Below are 22,316 nucleotides of genomic sequence, written 5' to 3'. Positions count from 1 at the left end.
TTTTAAATTGTTTGGAGTAAATCAAAACTGAGAATTAATTGGCGACTTATCTCTTTACTGAACTGATTCACCCATTGAGATCAAAATTCGGAATAGGAGATTCCGAATTAATAATTAATTAATTCCGAATAGAGAATTATTGCGGCTCAAGCATTGCGGATTTCACTGCTAAAGGCATCGCATCATTCTTCAAACGGCATTTATCTGTCACTTGAGCTCATGCAATATTTACGCATGGAGTTTATCTCAGGTTTTCCGTAAGCGATTTTGTATCGGTTTTCCAACAAAAAAAATTTATAAGAAAAATTTGTTGGCCTCAAAAATACGTTTCCGAGGTAATAAACCGAAGGAAATTTGACAGAAGCAATTCGAGGGAGAGACATATGAAACGTATCCGTAACCGATAATGTGTAATTTACAAAAGCGTCATAGTTTAACAAGAAGTGGTTGGAGTCATTTTCGAAGGTTTCGATTTCCCTGAAGTCCCTTAAGTTGTTCTCTCTCTTCGTTGGATTACATCCTTCTCTTCCCCTCCCGGAGAATGTTTCTCAAAGGGCCGTTCACCCTCTCTTCCCACTCCCTTTTCCATCGTTTACCGAATAATGCTCTTTTCCCTAGCCAGAAAATCATTTTTCCTGCAAAATCCTAATGGCCAATGGCATGGTTCCCATCGAGTCGGGGGCTATCCAGCCATATATTTCCTTTATTTTTTCATCCCCCCGTGTAGTATATAAGTATCACCCAGAAATATCCTGTTTTAACATTTTCGCCTCACTACCAGTACAAATTCCCCTTTATATTGCGTCTTCTTCGAGAATATGGAGAATTTTTGGGTAGTCCCATCCATATGACAGCGTTTCCTCGAGCCAAAGGCATTGTGTTTTCCCTGGTACCCGCCCACCTCCGACTGATGCAGTGATGAATGACCGCACTCATCGATATACGTGACGTGGATGGAAGGCAGGATCTCGTTGACAGCTGTACTGATGACAACGAATAATGGCCCTGACTAAAATAACAATGGATTCAGTCGGGGTTAATAACGAGCAATTTCCGTTGGTCACACCCGTTGCTGAATGTATCCAAAAGAAATTGATTGATTGATGAAATAACGGTCTGATTCAAGGGAAGTGAGATTTTTCCCTGTGCCTACATCATGCGGTTAAATTTTATTGGTAATTATTGAAGGATATGGGATTTTTAAAGCCAATCTAGTCAAAAAAAAACAATTTATCTCAATTTCTAACGCCTAAAATCATATCGTAAAGATTTAGATTTAGGGTTTGTCACACTTTTATTTCATCGGCGTTTGTATTTTTGTTAACCTCTTAAGTATTTTAAGCCTCTGAACCAGTTTTTCAAACCTTAGTACATACGATAAATGTAATTTGGTGAGTTCTTGCTTTGAACTTCTGGTTTTCACTTGATTTGAAAAGATCAGTTTTTAACGATTCAGGTTACTTAGAAATTAAGCGGTCACTAAGGACGAAAAGTGCTTAAAAACTTTCCTTTTCAATTTTTATTTTTCATTACAATGGCATGCCATGCATGCAATTTGGGTATTTAGTAACTAAATGTTAATCATATGATCTTACTCCTCTTCTAAAAACTACACAGCTTGGACGGCAGGGCAGATAATTAGACAGATGGTTAAGTAATAGTTAAACCATAGGATTTAAAATCTTTGGAAAATATCACCTCACTAATTTATAGCTTTACTTCTGATAGAAAACTTAAAACGCTCTGATTGCATTATACTTCTTCCGTAACATGTAGCAAAATAAAAACTAGCCTAAATTATCCTTTGTTAAGAAATTAGTTTTCAAATATAAAAATCACACTTACTACCAAATATTCTCTTCTCCAACAAATACATTACTCACATTCACTACCCTATTCTCTTTATTGCAAAGCAACCTTTATTTAAAGCAAAATAATAATTGTTCTACATACATTTCTCTTTAACGAACTGTCATCGTTTATTTTATTCTACCCTATATATTTAACCAGAATTATGTATTATTTCAACTTATGCCAGTGAAAAACCTTCTTTCGCTTCGAGAGTAATATAATTGAGAAACGACCATTATATGTAATTCTTATCTTATATGTAATCTAGTCCGGAAAAATTTGGTAAAAAGCATTTGTTCAAGAAATTCCGTCTCGGTCAACCTAGATAGTTTCGAAGCCAAATGCTCGCTCATAGTCGTTGGCTTGAGCAATCTAAGCGGGGCGTTATGTGCGCCATTGGAATGTGGAGGGAATAAGAGGGGGAGATATGTGGTTGGAATGCGGGGTGGCATGGGCTAGGGACTTCCTTCCTGACGCCTTCCTTTGCTTGATCCACGTCACAGATATCGTCACCACGTAGAATTCCATTTCCACCAATTACGCCTCTGCCCTGCTGACTCATCTCCCACGCTCCCACCCCCGGCCCACACAACATCTCTTCACCCTCGCCTCCTTTTCCGCAGAGAGGGGGAGGAAGAGGGACAGGGAGAGAACTAAAACGCAAGCCTGCAGTGGCACGACACGTATATTTGTACTCGCCCAGCGGCTCCTCACCCACTCGGTGCACTTCTCAACTGGTATGCCGGGAAAGTTTAAAAGTAGTCGCACGTAACGCAGCAGTGCAGAAATATTTCGAGACAGAAATGGTCACCGCGGAGTCATTCCTTTCTGACAGCTTAACAAGTTGAATTGATTCCCTGGTGTCTCACCAACGTTATTATGGCGTGTTTTGTTATGTTTTGCGCTGATGAAAAGAAACGAATCGTGCCGAAATTTCAAATTGCCAGATCTATGATAAGATGATTTTGATTGAGGAATTTATCGATCTTTTTCGTTTGTTAATCTTTTCCTGCTAAAGCTCTTTTATATTCGGTTTGCCGGTCTGCCCATGAGCAGAATATCCGAGGAGTACAGGATTTAAGTGTTCTTTACAAATATTGACTTCCATGTCATATGGTCATTTGTGGCTGTATCACTATGATTACAGATTAAAATATCCTAGCATAACACATTTTTGAAATTGAACCAAGTGAAAGTTATGAATGAATTTTAGAGGTATGAAGCAAAAAAAGTAAGCCCAAAGTATTGACATGATAATTTCTAATAAATAAGAGAGTCAGGATATATACCAGTAATACATACCACAGAGTTTACTGCTCAACAATGTATTTTAATTATCAATTATGAATCGACTAAGATAATGCCATGTGATTCACAATTATTAACGTTTTACACGAAATTATCTTGAAATACCTCGATTATTCCAAAACGTTCGTTTTAATTTTAAAACTATATCCCTGAGACGTGCTAAAATTTCTTTTAATATTGTTGTTTTAAATCTAAGAACATGGTGAGGAATTTGAAGAATTGGTAAGGTTTTCATTTCCGCAAGTACAGATGCTATTCGCTGAAGTTGGTGGAAAAAGAATTTGCTTATAAAAAAACCAAATGCAATATGGTTGGAGAGGGAAAAGAATCCACCAGAGAAATATCGACAATTTTAAAATAATTCCATGGATTACACATCACCATTGCTAACATGCCCAAAAGTTGACCGCATTTTGTTGCACCACACGCATTAAAGCCTTTCATCGGTTCATCTCGCGGCTTGAATATGGGCTATGATGCCCAACTCATTTCCTAACTCCTCCCTACTTCTCCCACCACCCCTAACCCCTCTCCATCTACCTCTTCCCAGCCCCATTTTCTCCACCATTGTCCCTCTGCGCGAGAGACACGACCATGTTTGAACTATCTTCAGAAGGGTGCTCTAGAATTCGAGGGACCACTTCCCGCCAGCGTGGCTCATTTCATTCCAATTGTTTTCCTTGCCCTTTCAAGCTCGCCCACAGCCGGCCGGCAAGCCCCTTCGGCTCTCCCACTTTCCCTTGAATGGAACCGAGAATATCTCCTCCATGTGGGTGAAAAATAATATAAAAAATAACGCAATAGAGGGACAAGCGGAGCGGAGCCGTCTGGGAAAAAAATATCTACATTGTAACCTCCAACGCAGACACGTGTCAAGGGCTACTAAAATGTTGGTAGCGGCCAAATACAACGTTAGAAGCGCTTAGAGAGTTAAAATAATATTAGAACAATTTTATGTAATCTGCACAGAAAAGTATAGAATTCTAATAGATATGTTTGTATAAAAGTAGTAGTCGTATGGAACATTAAATGAATACGATATGAGCGTCATCATAGCGTAAAGAAATCACGTAAATATTAGAACCCATGAAGTTGCAAAATTATTTTAAACTTGTAAATTATGGTGAAATCCATTATTTTGAAATAATTTGTGGCTAAGTTAGTGCGTCACGTGCCTCAGAAGGCCTGGATGTGCTACTGCCTGGAGGGTTTAGGATTTTCTCTCAGCCAAGGTTAAACTTTTCGAAAAATCCATTGCGACGTTTGCAATTCTAAAAAAGATAAATCTCTCTCTTTTCAACTCTTTTTCGGTAAAACTTTTCATGTCGAGGCGGGGGAGTGTTTGAATAAAAAGAGAGGAAGTTGGTTCGTGCACTCCTCCGCTGTTGGATGTTCTACGAAATGTGTGTATGTGTGCGTTGCCGGGTCCTGGGACCACCACTTGGTGCATTGTCTCGGAGGGAGGTCGGAGAAAAGAAGAGGTTGAAGGGAGAGGGAGGAAAGTGGGAGTCCAATTGGTTAACTTTCCCACTTCATCTTCCACTCCGTGCCGTCCTAAAAATCCTCACCGTACTTCTCCTTCCCGTGACAGTAGCGGGCTCAAGGTCTTCCTTTAAAAAGACGGCCCAAGAAATGGTGACATGCAATGTTTCTACTGTTTCCATTTTTATTCTCTTTGTAACACCAAGGCGTGCCTAGCCGCGCAATAAAAACTGAACCGGGTATGTGTTTAAAAAATTCAAAAGTTTTAAAATACTACCTCCTTGTACCACTTAGTGTGAATTCCTAATATCAATAATACGATAGAATTGGCAACTCCATGATTAGCCTCGATGGTGAAAAAAGTTATTGCAATCATTGCTGGTCAATTTAAAAAATACGCTGTAAAATTTACAGATGTTTATTCTATTATCATCAATCAAAATTATTATTTCATTAGCGTAGTGGCAACGACATGCGCAAGAAATAATCTTTCCGCGGTATTCCAAAATGTAAATGATACAATATTATGATAAAAAAGATGATAAAAATATCATACTGCATTTTTGAGCATCACTATTTATTTAATAGATTAGTTTGTTTCTAAGATACGCTGAGTTGCACATAATTGACTATAATTGTTACTGTAACCTGGGAGAGATTGAAATGATTGATTTTCTTTCTAATTACTGAAATTCTATCTGCCTATTTCTAAAAGGGACGGACGCTTCTGCTACATTAGTCAGCTTATCTGTTATTCATGGTTGAGTTAAAGGTAAAAGTGTGACTCCTTGTTGAGTGATAACATTTTTTTTACGGCAACTCCTCTTTTAGTATCAAGGTAAATGGAAACAATAGGGAATATAAATTCTCAGCAAATGTCATTCCTAGAAGTTATAGCTACAAATACTTAGGTGTATATTTAATTAAGGGTTTATGGTGGGGACTAAACGTGTAGTACATTTTTTAGAAAGCTTTCAAAACTCTTCATTGGGTGATGAGAAACCTCAAAGGGAGCGTTAGAGCAACTAAGGAAAAGGCGTATCCGACCATGGTAAGACCAATTTTAGAGTACGCTTCTCTTGTATGGGACCCTCATGAAGAAGGTCATATCAAAAAACTGGAATAGGTACAAAGAAAGGCTGCCCGACATGTACTGGGGAAGCATAGGAGGATGGAGAGTGTGTCTGACATGTTAAAAACGCTGGGCTGGTAACCTCTACAAACTAGAAGGAAAGTAAGCAGACTTTGTGGAATGTTCCGTATTCTGAAGGGGGGAGAAAGCTTGGGTAGATCTTAGGAAAGAGGTGGGGAACCCAAATTTTATAGGGAGAAATTACCAAAAATTCAAGGTAAAATGCCGGGTACAAAGAACGAAAAAAAAATTCTCTTTTCTAAATAAAACAATTGTTGATTGGAACACCTTACCTGCAAAAATATTCGAGCCCTTTCCTAACAGAGTGCATACTTTTAAGAAAAGATATAAGGAATATATGTAATACTTTGATTTATCTGTGGTTTAAAATTATATGTAACAGCTTATTTTTTTTATTTATCTTTTTTTTTCTTGCTGATTGATTGATGTTAATGAGATGGAGATTTTCTAGCTTTGTGAAAGAGATTTGTTTTTGAAGTTTCTTTTAAGTGTACTTTTGTTTAATGACTGATTTTAACTTTGTAATTATTTGGGACTCGTGTGCCACCTGCCACTGTCTATCATCACTGGTGGATTTTAAATAATAATAATAATTATACGCTCCGAGCCTCTCTTAGCTAGGCTGTTACGCTTACAAGTGAGCAGAATGCATTTTTTACCCGTCCATCAATCCCACGTTCGCTTTGCAGAGGTTTATATACGAGGGTGATCCGGAAAGTAGTACCCGTTCGTGCCGCATGAAGTGCTGACGACGCGAGTAGCCGCTGGACGAGGTCAGATAGCTTCAGTGGCTTGTCTGCCTTCTCTGAGCCAAGTTGCGTGACGCTAGCATTGCCTGTGTTGTTTCTGTGATTGTTTACAATGTTTAAAAAAATTGAGAACGCCGCCAGTTGTGAAGTGAGGGCAGTGATTAAATTCCTCAATGCAAGAAACGTTCGCCCATGTGATATTCATCGCCAATTAAAGGAGGTGTATGGAGACAATGTAATGGACGAGTCGTCTGTTCGGCGGTGGTGTCGCAACTTCAACATGGGGAGGGGGAACACACACGACGATGAGCGTTCGGAGAGACCGTCTGTCATTACAGACCAACTGGTGAGCTCAGTTGACGAATTCGTGAGGAACGATCGGCGCGTCACAATTGATGACATCTGTGAGCATTTTCCCAATGTTTCTCGAACAATTGTTCATGAAATTGTTAAACACCATCTGCATTATGCAAAAATTTGTGCAAGATGGGTCCCTCGCGTATCTCAATGAGCTGGCGGCGAAGGACTATGCAGCAGGAATACAGAAACTTGTCACACGTTATGACAAATGCCTTAATTTGCTTGGAGATTATGTTGAGAAGTAGTTTAAAGTATCCTCTTTCAAATAAAATTTTTTATGTTTGTTAATATTTACTTTTGTGTCTTTATTTCACGAACGGGTACTACTTTCCGGATGACCCTCGTATGTTTGGATAAATATCCATCTTTATATTATTTCTCATGTGCATTAGCTAAGGGTATTAAATACAGACTTTGAAGTCGAAAGCGTATTTTAGTCATGAGATTTTCACGGGTTAGTAAATGCTGATTCTTGGATAAATACTACCTCTCTACCTTTTATCATGTCATCTTAATCATAGAAAAAAACAATTACTTATATAGAGCTCAGATATAATAATTAAGTTTTATTTGATTGTAATATTATCCATTTCAATTCTATTTAGGACTGCAAGAGTGAAACTTTTGGGATCAGATATTTAATGTGTTAAACATTCAGTATATGATCACGATGCCGCGCATGTTGATTTTTTGAGACTTAGAAATAGGTTACCTAAATAGTACCAGCCACGGACTATCTTTTTTTGACATACTTATTTGCAATTTCTTCTTAACTTTTTCTTTGTAATAAGCATATCCGTTTCCTTCTTTTATCATACTTAACTATCATTCTTCCGTCTATTATGACTTTTAACATGCCACTTCCTTTCACTGTTTCTAGTCCCCATTTTCCCTTCAATTCAAACATTTTTCTGACAACTTCCTTTCTTTTCTCACTATCTTTAAAACTTAATTATTGATTCTTCTCTGTATCCAACTGAGTTTCTGTTCTCCTTCGTACTCATGCCTAAAAAGTCTCAAATGCACGCTCATCTTTCATCAAAGGCCAGGCCGAGTTTGGATCTACGTATGTGCTATGCCCCGCGTTTATCTTTTTCTTAATGTTTTCATAACTTTTGTAATTTGCGTCCATATCATTAATAATACTCCTCTTGAAAATGTTTACCTTGCCTTATCCCACTAATGCGCCAATTTTGATGTTGATAATGCTCAAGCCAGTGAATTACTACTCACTCTTAGGCTATTCCATCATAATTTAATGATAAAACTCTCGATGATTTTAGTCTTAAATTCTTAGCCCCATGGTTTACAGTTTTCCTACCCGTACCTTAAAAGAATCTCATGGCTTTCGTTTCTTTGCGGCTTCATCTTATCCCATGAATCTATCTATACCCGTGCAAAGAGCCTAGCTGTAATCACTTGGTATGTCTTAATAACTAGTGCTTTGATTATCTGCCAAACTAACAAACTTTAATATCTTCTGTTTCCTCTTTGCCCAGCTCAAACTCTACACATACCACAATTGACATTTTGTCAACGTGTAAGTTAAAAAGAATCGGCTATAAAAGCTGGCGGCAACCTTGTTCTCCTCTGCTATACGGAATATCCTTTCGCTACCCAAAATTTCACCTTCTCAATTTATTAATTTAGTTAATTGTAATATCTCACAAAATTAGTTTTTACTTTCAGCCTTAAATGGTTTATTTCGTGAGTCAATTCGAATTTTCGATAGGCTGGGGTAGATCATAGCGCATCTGCAAAAACTTTTCACGGATTGGGTTAGTGGTACTCACTTTCCTTTCGCCTCTAGCGATTTCCTAGGTATAAATACAATAACAAAACTCGTAGAAGTCGTAGGTTTAGAGTAAGGGCGTGAGTTGAGTTTGAATTCGACTCTTTCTTCTCAGAATTCGAGGCTATGCGCAGAATAGTACTAATCGTGCAGGAAAAAATGTAGAAGATCAAAATTGAATAAGATCTTAGCGTTCAAACAACATTATTTGAATTGCCTTATTTCGGCATAAAAATATGAAATTACCTGAATTACACTTCTACCCTTAGCATGAATTGAATGCTTTTGCGATATCATGCATTAAGAAGACTTGTAAATCCCAATTATCTGATGCGGTAATACAATTATTGGGTCAGGAAGAAATATTTTATAAAGGATTGTAGGTATATAGTTATTATGATGAAATAGTGAATTCTCCTTTAGTTTATTAGGGGAGCTGAAACAGAAAAGTTGTATTGTTCCGTCATCATTATATTGAAGAGAATATTATCTTGTGTTCAATATTGGACATATTTGAGAACAAAGGGGGAGCCCTCTAATTTGAAACTTAAGTGATATGATAGGGACTTAATAAACGTGATTGACTTTATTTTCAGTGTTGGTCCTATCACTTATTAAATCATCTTTGTTATCATAGGCATCCGAAAACACTTTCATCAACTTCAGTTCTATTAAAATAGAATTACATGTATAAGTGAATTAGATAAAATACAACTTTTTGCAAATGATTGTTCTTTTATTCTTGACTGTTTTCAATCGAATTCATCCGGAGTCAATTCAGCCTGAAAAGATTTTTTTGGACCTTTTAAATGTGGATACGTACTCACTTGGATTTGTAATAAAATTCTATTTTTCAAAATACATTTTCGTTTGGATGCGCATGTATAATAATGAGTCACACATTAATAATCTTAATCATACTGATCTGGTATTCTAAAATAATTAATATTTATATGATGTTAAGTACATGGTTCGTTTAATAAGTGCTTGGGATGAAAAGGAAAACAAATTATTTTGGGTAGATTTTTTTAATCTTTAAATATTATCTCCTTTTAGCTCGACACACGCAAATCATTAGCTTTTTTAGTCACTCAAAAAGTAGGATTCCGGAAGGTCCTTTAAATAGACATTTGTGTTAGTAATGACAACCTCGTCGACCTTCATCGTTCTCCGAGAGTCATTTGGGGCCGTATCTAGTGAATATATGGTGGATGCTGTAATAATTAAAACTTTAATTCCATAATTTTCGCCATCAAAACTGCAAATGCGTGTACTCGTATATTGCCTTAATAGAAAAAGAAAATTTCTTTGCCAAATGAGGAGATATGTTTTTCTTCGAGTGCAATTACGGCACTTAATACTCTCCATTTACCTTTTGCCTTTTTGTAAGCAATCGATATTTTGATACTTTCGCTTGCATCTCAAAAAACCTCGGTCATCACCTTGTAGTTCGATTTCACAGTCTTCACTTTTTCGGAGCCTGATCACCTTTAGGAATCCACTGTTTCAACTGTTTCTTTGCCTCTGGAGTGCACGCAGTAGTCTATGTATCCATGTTTCGTCGACAGTTATGCATCGACGCAGAAAATCATCAGGTTTGGGACTGAAATGCAACAAGTGCACCTCGGAATTGAACTCACGATTGTGTTCATTCTCCACTGAGCGCTAACAGGGCACCCCTTTTGCTGAGATTTTTTGCACACACAATTTACGATCCAAAATTAAAATGATTTTACTTTTTGATAAACTTGTGACGTCAAATATTTCGCAAACTTTGATTCGCCGATCACTGAAAACCATATCGTTCATTTTTTTAATCATTTCGGGGGAGGTTACTTTCACTGGACGACTTGAACAATGATTCCTTTGAACTCATTTACCCTAATATTTATAGTCACAAAGACAGGGGAATGTTTGTGCTATGGAATTCATCTAACTTGCATTTGATCACTTAAGGTGCTAAGCCTTTTTAATAGAAGTTTTAAATCACCACACGAAACTCATTTTTCCCATTTTTCTATATAAGAAAAAATTTGATGCTTCAATCGACTGTGAAAATGAAACCACGTCGTGGATGCAGCTGATGCTTTAACAACGGTCTAGTGAGATATGATACTTACTAAAAGTAACTTTTCCATTATTACTAGTACCATCTCTTGCATTTTTAAGGACGTATTGAACATACTATTTAAATTTAATTTTCTTTGTATTTCATCTGAAAAAATTGAGAGTCACTTTTTACCACTTTTAGAGAACCAAAACCCTGATGATTTAAACTTGTATATATCCAGTAATGGCAAACATATAATTGCCATTTAACACTGGGAAATGAAAAAATCGATTTAAAAGCTGTCAAATCTTGTACGTGGCCGTTTTCAAATCCATAAATAAGAATATTATGTAGTAGGGGTTTCGGGAGAAGAATTGCGCCAGGCAAAGAGGTTTTCACAAGGAGGAGGGAGTTGATGACAGGGACATTGAGTAAGGATGTTAAGAAAAGACTCGTAAAAACTTTGGTATGGAGTGTAGGCGTATGTATGGCGCGGAAACGTGGTCATTAAAACAGGAGGATAGACGTAGATTGGAGGCTTTTGAAATGTGGGTTGGGAGAAGAATGGAGAAGTTGAAATGGACCGAGAAGAAAACAAATGAGGAAGTAATTGGTATGGTGAGCAAAGAGAGGGGTTTGTTGGGAGAAATCCTATGGAGGCAGGAAAAGTGGTTGAAGGGGGTATTAACTGGCAGTGGGATGTTGAAGACTGTAATTGAGGGGAGAATTTTAGGCAAACGAGGAAAGGGAGGGAACAGGATAGGGATGTTGGACGGGATGAAGGGAGGAAGAAAGTACTCAGAGATGAAGAGTGACCTGATCTAGACTAGGTTCCTGGATTGTGCTTTGTTAGGAGTCACAAAATATTTATTTGGTAGTGTTGTCCATCCAAAAACCTACTTTACCCGGTAGATTACCTTAAAATAATAATAATTATTCTATGGTACAAGGAATAAATTTTGGGCACAAAAATCACCATAAAAACTTTGTGTGGCATGTATAGCATAATTTTTTTGAAAGAAATTTCTTTGTAAAAATGACGTGATGCACTAAGATTAATTTAAGCGACACTGATGGAAAACTGAAAAATCCAAAATTCATCAAGCATTCTAATTTCAGTAAAATTGAATATTCCGGTACTTATGTAGCTATTGACTCTAAAATTGGAGCAAGAGATGGTTAATTGAAATATGCTATTCTTCCCTTTATGCTCAAAGTGTAAATAATTTTGTTGCTTAAATGCATATAAACCTGCAATTCACATTTCTGGGTTCAAATACTTTAAAACTAATGAAGTATAAATTTAGGCGAGAAAATGGGATAAAATTACTCTTGTTGTTAACTTTTAACTTTAAAATTTACTTATTGGTGAAAACAGCTGAGGATAATTAAATGACAGCATGAAAAGTGTATCGTCATAAAAATTATAATATTTCATCAACATATAAATACTTTTCCTTTTAGGTTCCTCATCTGATTCAGTTCAACCCCAGATTTCTCCGTCAAATTAGATCAATTATAAGTTGTAATTAAGCAATTGTATACAGTGCTTTAATATCAATATAAATTAAAATCATCATGGATTGCTTTATAAAATATTTAATAATTGAAATTAGTCTATAGACTAGCCATTCAATATCAATAATTTTTAATAAAATAAATTTTTGGTGCTCAAATTCATATCTCCTTAAAGTAAAATCCTCAAGAACGCTTTTGGAAGTCATACGCATGTCATAGGATTTTTAAATACAAATTTACCATATTGCTCTTCCCAGAGCACCGGATTGCGATATGGCCTACGATGAAATTTCTGTTGTACTGCATAGCTTCGGTTTGAATTTTCGCGATTCGTGAATCTATCTTCTTTATCATAGGGACCTGTTTTCTTGATATCTTGAGAATCCATTTTTCACGGGAGTTATCATTTTAAATTCATTAGCTATAATCACTTAATCTTGAACGGAAAAGTTCTCGTGAGTGAATATGCTTACCTTCAATACGAATGCTCATGGATTTTCAACGCCTGAACTTGCTCATTTCAAACAACTTCGAGGTCTCGTCATTGACTAATAGTGCAATGAGCCTTACGGCATATTCGAGAGAAAAAATCGAACTCTTGTAAAAGCTGTTATCACAAGAGAGTTCTTCCACGGTTAATTAAGAACCTTATGGATCACATATTCACTATTTCAAAAATGGTTGCACATTGTAGGACTATGTTGCCAGTAAAATTTAATTTTTCATATTAGTTGAAAATTTATTCTACAATAGGATGAAAAACCGTGGAAAAGTATTTCATTATTCTTAATCGATTTGAAAAATTCTTGCATATGCATAGGGATGCTGGAAAATACGCATTTTAATCCTTTATACTTGCCACTATCATCTTGATCCAAATTCTGAGTCGTAATTTTCTAAAGAAAATATGAATGAATGTAAATGCATTATTTGAATGACACAATATGGAAAGATGCGAAACAAAATTCCTTTGACGAAAATGTGCTGAGATAATATTAACTGGCATTAGTTCCATTGAAGTGAATTGAGGAAACAATATTATTCGCGCTTATGCCAGGATATTCCTCTTTCGAACGGTGTTTTATTCAAAATCACATAGTCAACAGTGACACATGTAGTTTTTTGAGTGTGAATTATTCTTCCAATTTAATTTAACAGCCATGGCCTACTTCCTTACCTGTGGATTCAAGCCGCATCAATTATAGTATAGTATTAACTAAATCTTTTGGTAAGACTGAGTTTTAAGACTGATTTAAAAGGTTTTACTTGAGAGAAACAAGTACATTTAGTCACGATGTACTACAGTTGGAGCAGAGTCGTTTTGTTTTTTTTTTACCTGCAGGCTCACAAAGTTAGAATTTATCATATGCGTGAGAGCGAGAAATTTTGTCTTCAGTCAATGTCCCGGTGCTACCAGCTTTAAATTCACAATGCCTGAAAACACCCTGGAAAGACTTTGACTCAAATCGAGCATTTTACACGTAGTACCAACATCGCCGGCTCTGTGGACTTTCCCGTATTATTAATTTTTAATCGATACGTATTTTTTGCTGTTTTGATACTGACTTTCAATTATAAATTTCTTTGACGCTATTTTAATTTTTTTTCTTTGCAAATTAAAAGGAAATTCTTTATATTGAAAAATAACGGTATTTATAATATATTTGTCGCTTTTTTAACGTATGGGTACCCAGAGTTGCGCCACGGTTATTCCCAAAACCATTGCGCTATTGTCCGCGCGATGCTATATTGTTTACGAATGTTGATTATCACACAAGCCACACAACTCACTCCAATGTGAAACACACGATTTGCTTTTTTTATTTTACTCACGTATGACGGTGAGGAGTATCTCATTCGATGGCTTGGTGTAGATCGGTGTTTCCATGGACACTTCGCAAGAATAAACACCGCAGGCATCCAGGTCAAGCTTCCTCAGGGTAATGTGCCGCTCGTTGGATAGCGCCCACTGTAAGTGAAAAACAAAGACAGCTCATTGTAGAGAGCAGTTCCCTCCACAATTGAGCACGGAAGTTATATTTTTCATCTAAAAAGCTTCTCACAATTTTACAAATATTAGAGCAGATTTTTAGTGTTCGAATGACATTGATTGGCGGTTGAATATGAATATAAGACAAACCAAACGACCAATTATAAGTAAACCACAGGTTGATTCAGAAATACCATTGTTCGGCGTACCTTGGAACTTTAGAAATAACTAAGAAAAAATAAGAACAATCATTCACACGCTCTGGTTTCTTCTTCTGCTATTGGTTCCTAAAAACATTTAGTTATACTCACCGTATGGGGATATTCCGGAGTTAATAGCTTATCACCAAGAAAATAAATTTTCATGTTTAATAAGCATTCAACATTTGATTCATTCATTTTAAAATTCTTTTTCTATTTTAAGTCATCAACCATCTTCCAATCTGCTGTTACTTAATGTCATACCAACTGAACCATTTTTTCTGTAGTTCCTCAAACAATTTTCAAAATCTCTCCAGGAGAACTCATTTTCCTAAAAAGTCGACCTAAAATGCCATCTAACAGGTAAAACATAATATTTTCCTCACGTCTCTGACATAGAGCGCCGATATTCGATTTCCTGCCATAATGTATATATCTTTTGCCATAAGAATTCTACTTATGGGAAAAATGACTACTAGCATTAGGTTAATCCCAAGTTTAAGGTATTTAAAGTTCTCGGGCGATAGGAAAACTGTTCGCGCGATTGTTTGTGACACTACAGCGTTTGATGCTTCTCCTGACTCCATTAAAATCATCGAACAGTCGTTCCCACGGTAATTCGATTTTTGAACGCAATATGGGTTAAACCGTAGAAGAGTCATCGTCAATGTTCATTGACGGAAGTGTAGGGAGAGTCTCTTGGATAGGACTTGGCAGCCAAGAACTACCACTGACTACCTGAGTTAAAAGCGTATTTGACTGGAAGGTGGTGAAGAGGCGATAGTGAGTTGAAAGAAAATAAAAACTTAGATATGGAAGGTAGGTGAGGAAACATGGTCACTGAAGCAGAATGATAGCCATAAATTGGAGGCTTTTAAAATGTGGGTGTGAAGAAGGATGGAAAAGTTGAGGTGGACGGAAAATAAAACAAATGAGGACGCGCTAGGTATTGTGGGGTAGGGTACAGAATTGCTGGGAAAAATCTGAAGGGGACAGAAAAAATGGATACAAAGCAAATTGATCAGCAGCGATATGTTGAAAACTGCGATAGAGGACAGAATTTTAGAAAAACGAGGAAGGGTTAGAAATAAGATAGTGATGTTGGACGGAATAATTGGAGAATGGAAGTATATGGAGATGAATAGGGACTTAGTAATACGAGGTCTGCTAAAAAGTATCGCGAATTTTGAATTTTCGCGGGTTACGTATATTTGATTTTGAATTTTTTGTAGCTTTCTCATGGTATATATGTTTCTCACTAATGTCGAAAAGTTGGGCCATTTTGAATATTCAGTTAATTGTTACCAGCTGTTTTGCTTGGACGTATATTGGCTTGTCTTCGATTTTTGCCTGTTCCAAAAATAGATCAAAGAATCTGTATTAAATTTTGTGTGAAAAACGAAATGAAGTACGCAGACGTATTCGGAATGTTGATTGAGGCATATGAAAAAACTACCTTGGACCGAAGCAAGCATCAGTGGTGCAAAATGTTCTCAGAGGGCCGAGAAGATGTGAACGACGAAGAGCGTGGCGGACGCCCGAGCAGAAGAAAACATTGATGAAGTGTAGAAAATGGTATTAGACAATCGTCAAATCACGGTTAGAGAAGTTGCTGAGGGCCTAAACATATCGAGTGGCTCGTGCACATACCAATGATTTGGGCATTTGGGCTGGTCGTACCAGAATTGCTCGATTTCGACCAAAAACAGCAACGCAGTAATATTGCTAATGAGGTGTTGGACTCTGTCCGCGACGACCCAAATTTGCTCCATAACTGGTGACGAATCATGGGTTCATGGTTATGACATGAAAACTAAAGCTCAATCATCCTAATGGAAGCTGCAGTACGGGCCAAGACCGAAAAAAGCGCGCCAAGTTCGGTTGAATGTAAAAGTTTTGCTTACATTTTTTCTTAGATCGCAGGGGCGTGATGCATCATGAGTTATTTCCACAGTGTAGAACGGTAAATAAGGAATACGAGTAGCTGTAAGTTATGCGCAATTTACGCGAAGCAATCCGCCACAGACACCCGGATTAGTGGAAGAAAAAATATTGGCTTTTGCACCATGACAACATCCCTGCTCATACATCGTTGCTTGTGCGCTAATATTTGGCCAAAAACAGCACACCAATGGTGCCTCAGCCACTGTATTCCCCACATCTGGCCCCAGTAACTTATTCTTGTTCCCGAAACTGAAGAGACCCATGAAAGGACGACGATACACTACCAATTGAAAAGATAAAGACTGCTTCGAAGGAGCTGAAAAAGATCGCAAAAAAATTTGTGAAGTGCTTCGATGAATGGAAAAAACGTTGACACAAGTGTATAATATCTAATGGGGATTATTTTTAAGGGGAAAAAACAGATATTCATGAATAAATACATAATTTTTGAAAAAACACAAAAGTCGCGATACTTTTTGAATAGACCTCGTTGAGTAGGATGTTGTGTTAAGTTTTCTTTGGAGAGACAAGATATTTATTTGGTAGTTGTGTCCATTTGAAACCTGCCTTTAATGATTGATAGCCTATAATAATTGATTACAGAATTATCAGGAAGCGTTCCCACCCTGCAATGGCCTCACTTATTTTGTTATTAATCGTCGTAATATATTAAAACGTGAGCACTCTAAATACCTTGAAAGGATTATGATTTATGGTAAATAACGCACTTCTAAATAACGCGATGGGCTACGCAAGTTTATCGCATTTGAATTAATCAATCGGAGCATAACTAATAGTCACAAAGAGTATCAAGGCAAAATAATTAACTAAGCCTGGTTTCCACCCCCAAATTCGTTAGAAACATATCTTATTTTGATTTAATAACTTGAGCCACCAAGTCAAAAGCAAACGATTAGGGAATCAGAGTTTGTATGCATGCTTGTATAAATGCCTCATATTAATGAGGTTCCTGTTTGTCTAAAATTACTCGAAAGAGAAAGCAAATATTAAATGAGTTATTGCGAAACAAAAATATTGTTTTACTTGTATTTTGGTACGCATGAACATGAAATTAAAAAGAAATAGACATATTTAAATTATTCTAGAATGTAGGTTCTCTTGCTTTAATTTAATTACAAAACACATGGGAAAAGTTATTATTACAAAATGAATTAAATATTTTGAAATCATTTTGGTGAAATACAATAAATTCAAGAAATTTTATTTTGAAGAAAATGTATTGATAGCAATAACCTAGACAATACAATTCCGTGACATAATTTCAATACTTCAGCAATGGTATATAACAATCTCACTTCCTGTATCTTCATTGAAAACATAGGGGCTTGTATCGTATATGCCATCGTATATTTGCTTGGTGATGTAGTGGATAAAATATGGTCTGAAAAGGACCCTATTTTAGGTTATTTATAGCTCAGAACACCATTTCTATGAATTAAAAATTAAAATATACCTCTATGTTAAGTTTGACGTTGAAGTAACATAGGATGTGGGCTACTTTATGGTAAAATATTCATCAAAGTGTTTATTATAATCGAAAGGATTTGTTTTCCATGAAAAATGAATGTAAAACCGTCAACTTGTTTTTATTTTTTTGAGTGAAAGGTCCGGCAATACAGAGAAATGCAACGCTTGGAAAAAGCAAATGCTCTAATTTGGTTGATAAGAAAATATATATACGTGATAATACTACCCGAGGTTTACTGTTCACTGACCATGAAACGCCTTGTGTACTACGCCCTTATGGCGTATGAGAGTATACTCTTTACCGTACTTCGGTAGGCACAGGTGTTCAGCAGGATACCACTGCTGAAAAAGATGACCCAATTCATATATCTTCGAAAAAGAACGCTCTTCAGCGACGACAAAGTAAATGTGAAAAACCTTTGATTAAACATTTATACACAGAAATACGGAGAGAGGACACTCACATTTCTAGTTATGACGTTTCGACGGCTCGGCCGTCATCTTCAGGATACCGTTCTCGGGAGACGAGCGGAGAGGATGAGTGTGAGAGGTAAGGGACGGATAGGGAATGAGCAAGGGGGTGAGAGAGGGTGCTAGGCGGCTATTGAATGGTTTCAGTAGGCTGGGAGGTTTAAACCTGGGGTAGCCTGGAGTAGCCTGGGAGGTTTAAACGACTGAAGACTGTTGTCACCTCTAAACTGCCTGAGGATTCAGGGAGGGTTTTAATAACCAAAACAGAGGAGCAGTCATCTAAGGATTGTTCGTGGGAATATGTTTATCTGTATTTTTAATATATATGTATACATATATATATATATATATATATATATATATATATATATATATATATATAATTTACAGGGATAAAAATAATATGCATATAGATATTGCATTTTACGAGAATTTGTACCAATGGTTATAATTATTATACTAGATATATCAGCTACGTTCTGGACTAGTGTTAATGGCTGTGATTTCTTAATCCTTGTTTTTTTCTTGGATGCAAAATTTATTGATTATGAAATTTAATCATTATTCGCTAAAAGTTAAAAATGTTTCTTTTGAGTTTTAGTTACTAGAAGACAATCTAAAGTTTATGAGACAAATTACATGTATTTCTATCATGTAATCCCTATTCAGTCAATAAAAATTAGTACTTAGTATAACATTTGTGCAAACTAAGAGACGGAACTAGAATGAATTTCGCTACTTCTTGCTGTTCCTCGTTCCTGATGGAGGGAACGCTAATAATTGCAGTCCAGCTTTACATCAGGATTTGCCGCTAATCCCTCGATCAATCCTCATTCTGAGGAACGCCATTTTTCAAGCTCGACATCGATTCTTCAACACGGTGACAGCTATGCCCAATGCGTATAAGACGACGTGATGTATAACGTATTCCAATTTCAATGGAGAAATGAATCCGACGATAATTCGTCTTTTTTGAAAACAGCAGCTTGGTGTCAGGTGATTCAAAAACTGGAGTTCAATATGATTACAGTGATTGAAGTTCTAAATGAAAAGGTGGACAAACTTTTTAAGCAAAATTTTGATCGTTTATGGACGAAAATCATTATCTACAAAATTTACTATTGCCATTGTCATTGTATTTAGATTTACCATGCTGGGTATTTATTCAAGAAAGAACCTTTAATTTCGAATATTTTTTCATGAAAACGTTTTTAGTAATGCAAGTATAACATTTGTATAATATTTTTGTCGATTTTATGATATCATGTGAAGTAAACCTTGTGTAGTAAATTATTTTTAATAGTATGCAAATATAGTATTTTTTCTTATCATATTCATTAACTTATTTTCTCTCTAGTGCTCAATATTTTCTCCATTACCTTTTTTATTGCTCCTGATACTTCGCGTTAACCGCTTACTTGATGGTAAATATGTGGTTGATTTAGAGATACATAATTCAATTCAGATTGCTATTGATTACTTGGCGGGTAAATTAAGTTGACGGAACAGTATAATCATTTACCACGAGAACCATGGATATTATTTTGATTGAGTGGCATGAATTTATTATCATTATTTTGTAGTTTAAATTAAATGTTTGCTTAACGTAGTGCCCATTTTTAGACGAATATTTTATGAAAAATAAGCAGTGGTAACTAAATTTATAGAACTTTTGGTTGAAGGTAATGCGCATGTCTTGTGAAACGCGGTAAAAGCATGTACCTTAAATTCCCCGTTGTTCACAGATTTTGGGTGAAAATGCTCGTATGAACTGCGACATACATTTTCTGCCCGACAATTTATGCATAATTTAATGCCCAGGATGTGAGAACGTGAATAACCGATTGTAAATAAAATCGATGCAGAGGATATGAGAACTTATACACAATTTAAATCTGAATTCGGTGACGCAAGTTTCGTGATAGATTAAAAAAATATTCTGAGTCTTAGGACATACTATACAAAATTATAACTTGTTGGATTTAGGATTTATTACGAGTGTGTAAGCATTCACATTCACATTTTTTGGGGATCCTCCATGACATATAATTTCGCCATTTACTTTTTGGAAGGATCTTGCGTCCGTGATACAAATGACGAATGAACATTATAAATAAATCAGCCGAAAAAACCACTATTATTATTTTTCTTATTAAACAATGGTGTTTTAGCTCTCACTAGTGTTAAACGAAGACATTAACACTAATTCCTACTGAAGACAACTCTTATCCTAAGATTCAACCTCTCGCTATTTCATTTCCTGCTGTTCTATTTTTTCACCTTACCTAGGTTTGGTGACCTACAGGTGGCATTCATTCATTGCGAGACAAGATTGGGAGAATTGCAGGTAGAATTAGAAAACTGTTCTAGCAAATATTATGTCATTTGTTAGACATGAATAATTAAAATGTCTTAGTATAACTTGAAATGAGAAAATAATCTGCAAGCTTGAATTCTGAATTAACATGAATAGATTTCATTATACTTTGATAAGAATGATAAATGAATATTCAGTTAAGTTTACTACTTTTGTTTGACACTTTGAAATTATAAAAAGAAAAACTTGGTGAAATAATTTTAAATTTCGAATTCTGTACCAAAATACGCTCTTAGAAACAAACCTTTCGTCATTACTCGATTCTATCATTTGAACAATGCGAATAAACTAAACAAAGGAGAGGACTATACAGGACAAGTGTTTATGGTACCGGGTGAAGCAATCTATTCTGAGTTAGTCAACGTTTAGAGGCGCTAAATGAAAGGTAATCTCAGGAAAACATTACTTCTTCGCGAGAGCCTTTTGACCTTTTGAAATTCATCTTCCTTCTGTGGAAATGAAAACCTTTGACTAATCAAATCACCTGCGTAAACAGCTTAATATTAGAAGCCTTTGTTTGAGTATACATTACGAGAATAAATCTTCAACGAAATTGTTTTTTAGCTGGGTTTATGTGCTCTTAAATATTTTCAAGTTATATGATGAAAAGAATGCAATAATTTTGAGAGTTATTTTTTAAAGTCGGAGCCAATTATTTAGGATAAGAAATTCTAAGAGCTACATTATGGTACAAAGGCTACAAGCAAAAATTGAATATTGTTTTACTTGATTTATTAAATTAAGATTTCTTTCGGGCTGATTCTCATTACATTCTTATTTTATTTATTGTTTTGTGACTAAGGAAAACAGTATGTTTGCAACTTTAATTCACTGGCATTTTAAGCTGTTACATGGACATACTTTCAGTGCAGGGTTAATTTGTCCCCAATTTTTAGTTTTTGCTGTGCCTACACATGATAGAGAGAATTAACTATCGCACAATAGCAGTTATGACGGAAGGTGATAATGGAATCATTCAGTTAAGATCTGGTTCAAACAAGATCCTCGTCAGTATGGCAACACTTTATGGACAGTGTTCAATGATTGTGTCCTCCAGGTATTCGTACCATGTGTCCTTGACTTTTCTAAAAACATATGACTTTGAAGTACTAAAATTTTGTTACCTTTTGCCAGCAATCAGTATTCATATTTCATTTATATCTCCTAATGTCACTCCATTGGTTAATAATTTAGTTTTTGCAAAGGTTACACGTAATGACCCAATATTTTATTTGCAATATCACCTAATTCCGGCAGATTTATATATATTTGTAGGTGAGTGTCGATATGTTTTTCTTAAATATTTGTTCATCATGTTGCATTTATTGTGTTGTACCACTTAAATTGTTGTACCAATTATTACTATAGACTTGCACTTGTAAAACGACTCAGTCGCGATCTTTCGAGTAAATAATCAAGTGAATCTTTTTAAGGAGAAAGAAACATCAAAGCAATTTCAACCATTCCTACTAACCTATTTCACTAGCTTCACTTAATTTTAGGTCACCGTCAGGACAATTTGACCTATTGACCCGTGTACATTGGTGAGCTGCGCTACGATGAGGGAACGAAGGGGAGACGCA

The 22,316-nt window shown here is 35.9% G+C and overlaps 1 protein-coding gene across 1 annotated transcript in view; it reads right to left on the bottom strand.

Annotated features, from left to right (window-relative positions):
• LOC139698690 (uncharacterized) overlaps positions 1 to 22,316 on the bottom strand; it is a 629,080-nt gene that overhangs the window by 316,081 nt on the left and 290,683 nt on the right. Inside the window, exon 3 of the mRNA XM_071597569.1 lies at positions 14,097 to 14,232. Coding sequence (XP_071453670.1) covers positions 14,097 to 14,232 — 136 coding nt within the window. The remainder of the gene's footprint in view (positions 1 to 14,096; positions 14,233 to 22,316) is intronic.

The sequence above is a fragment of the Hetaerina americana genome, unplaced genomic scaffold (genome assembly GCF_022747635.1).
Source record: "Hetaerina americana unplaced genomic scaffold, ioHetAmer1.1.p SCAF_10, whole genome shotgun sequence".
Classification (NCBI taxonomy): Eukaryota; Metazoa; Arthropoda; class Insecta; order Odonata; family Calopterygidae; genus Hetaerina; species Hetaerina americana.
This window is presented reverse-complemented; position numbering and strand designations above follow the sequence as displayed.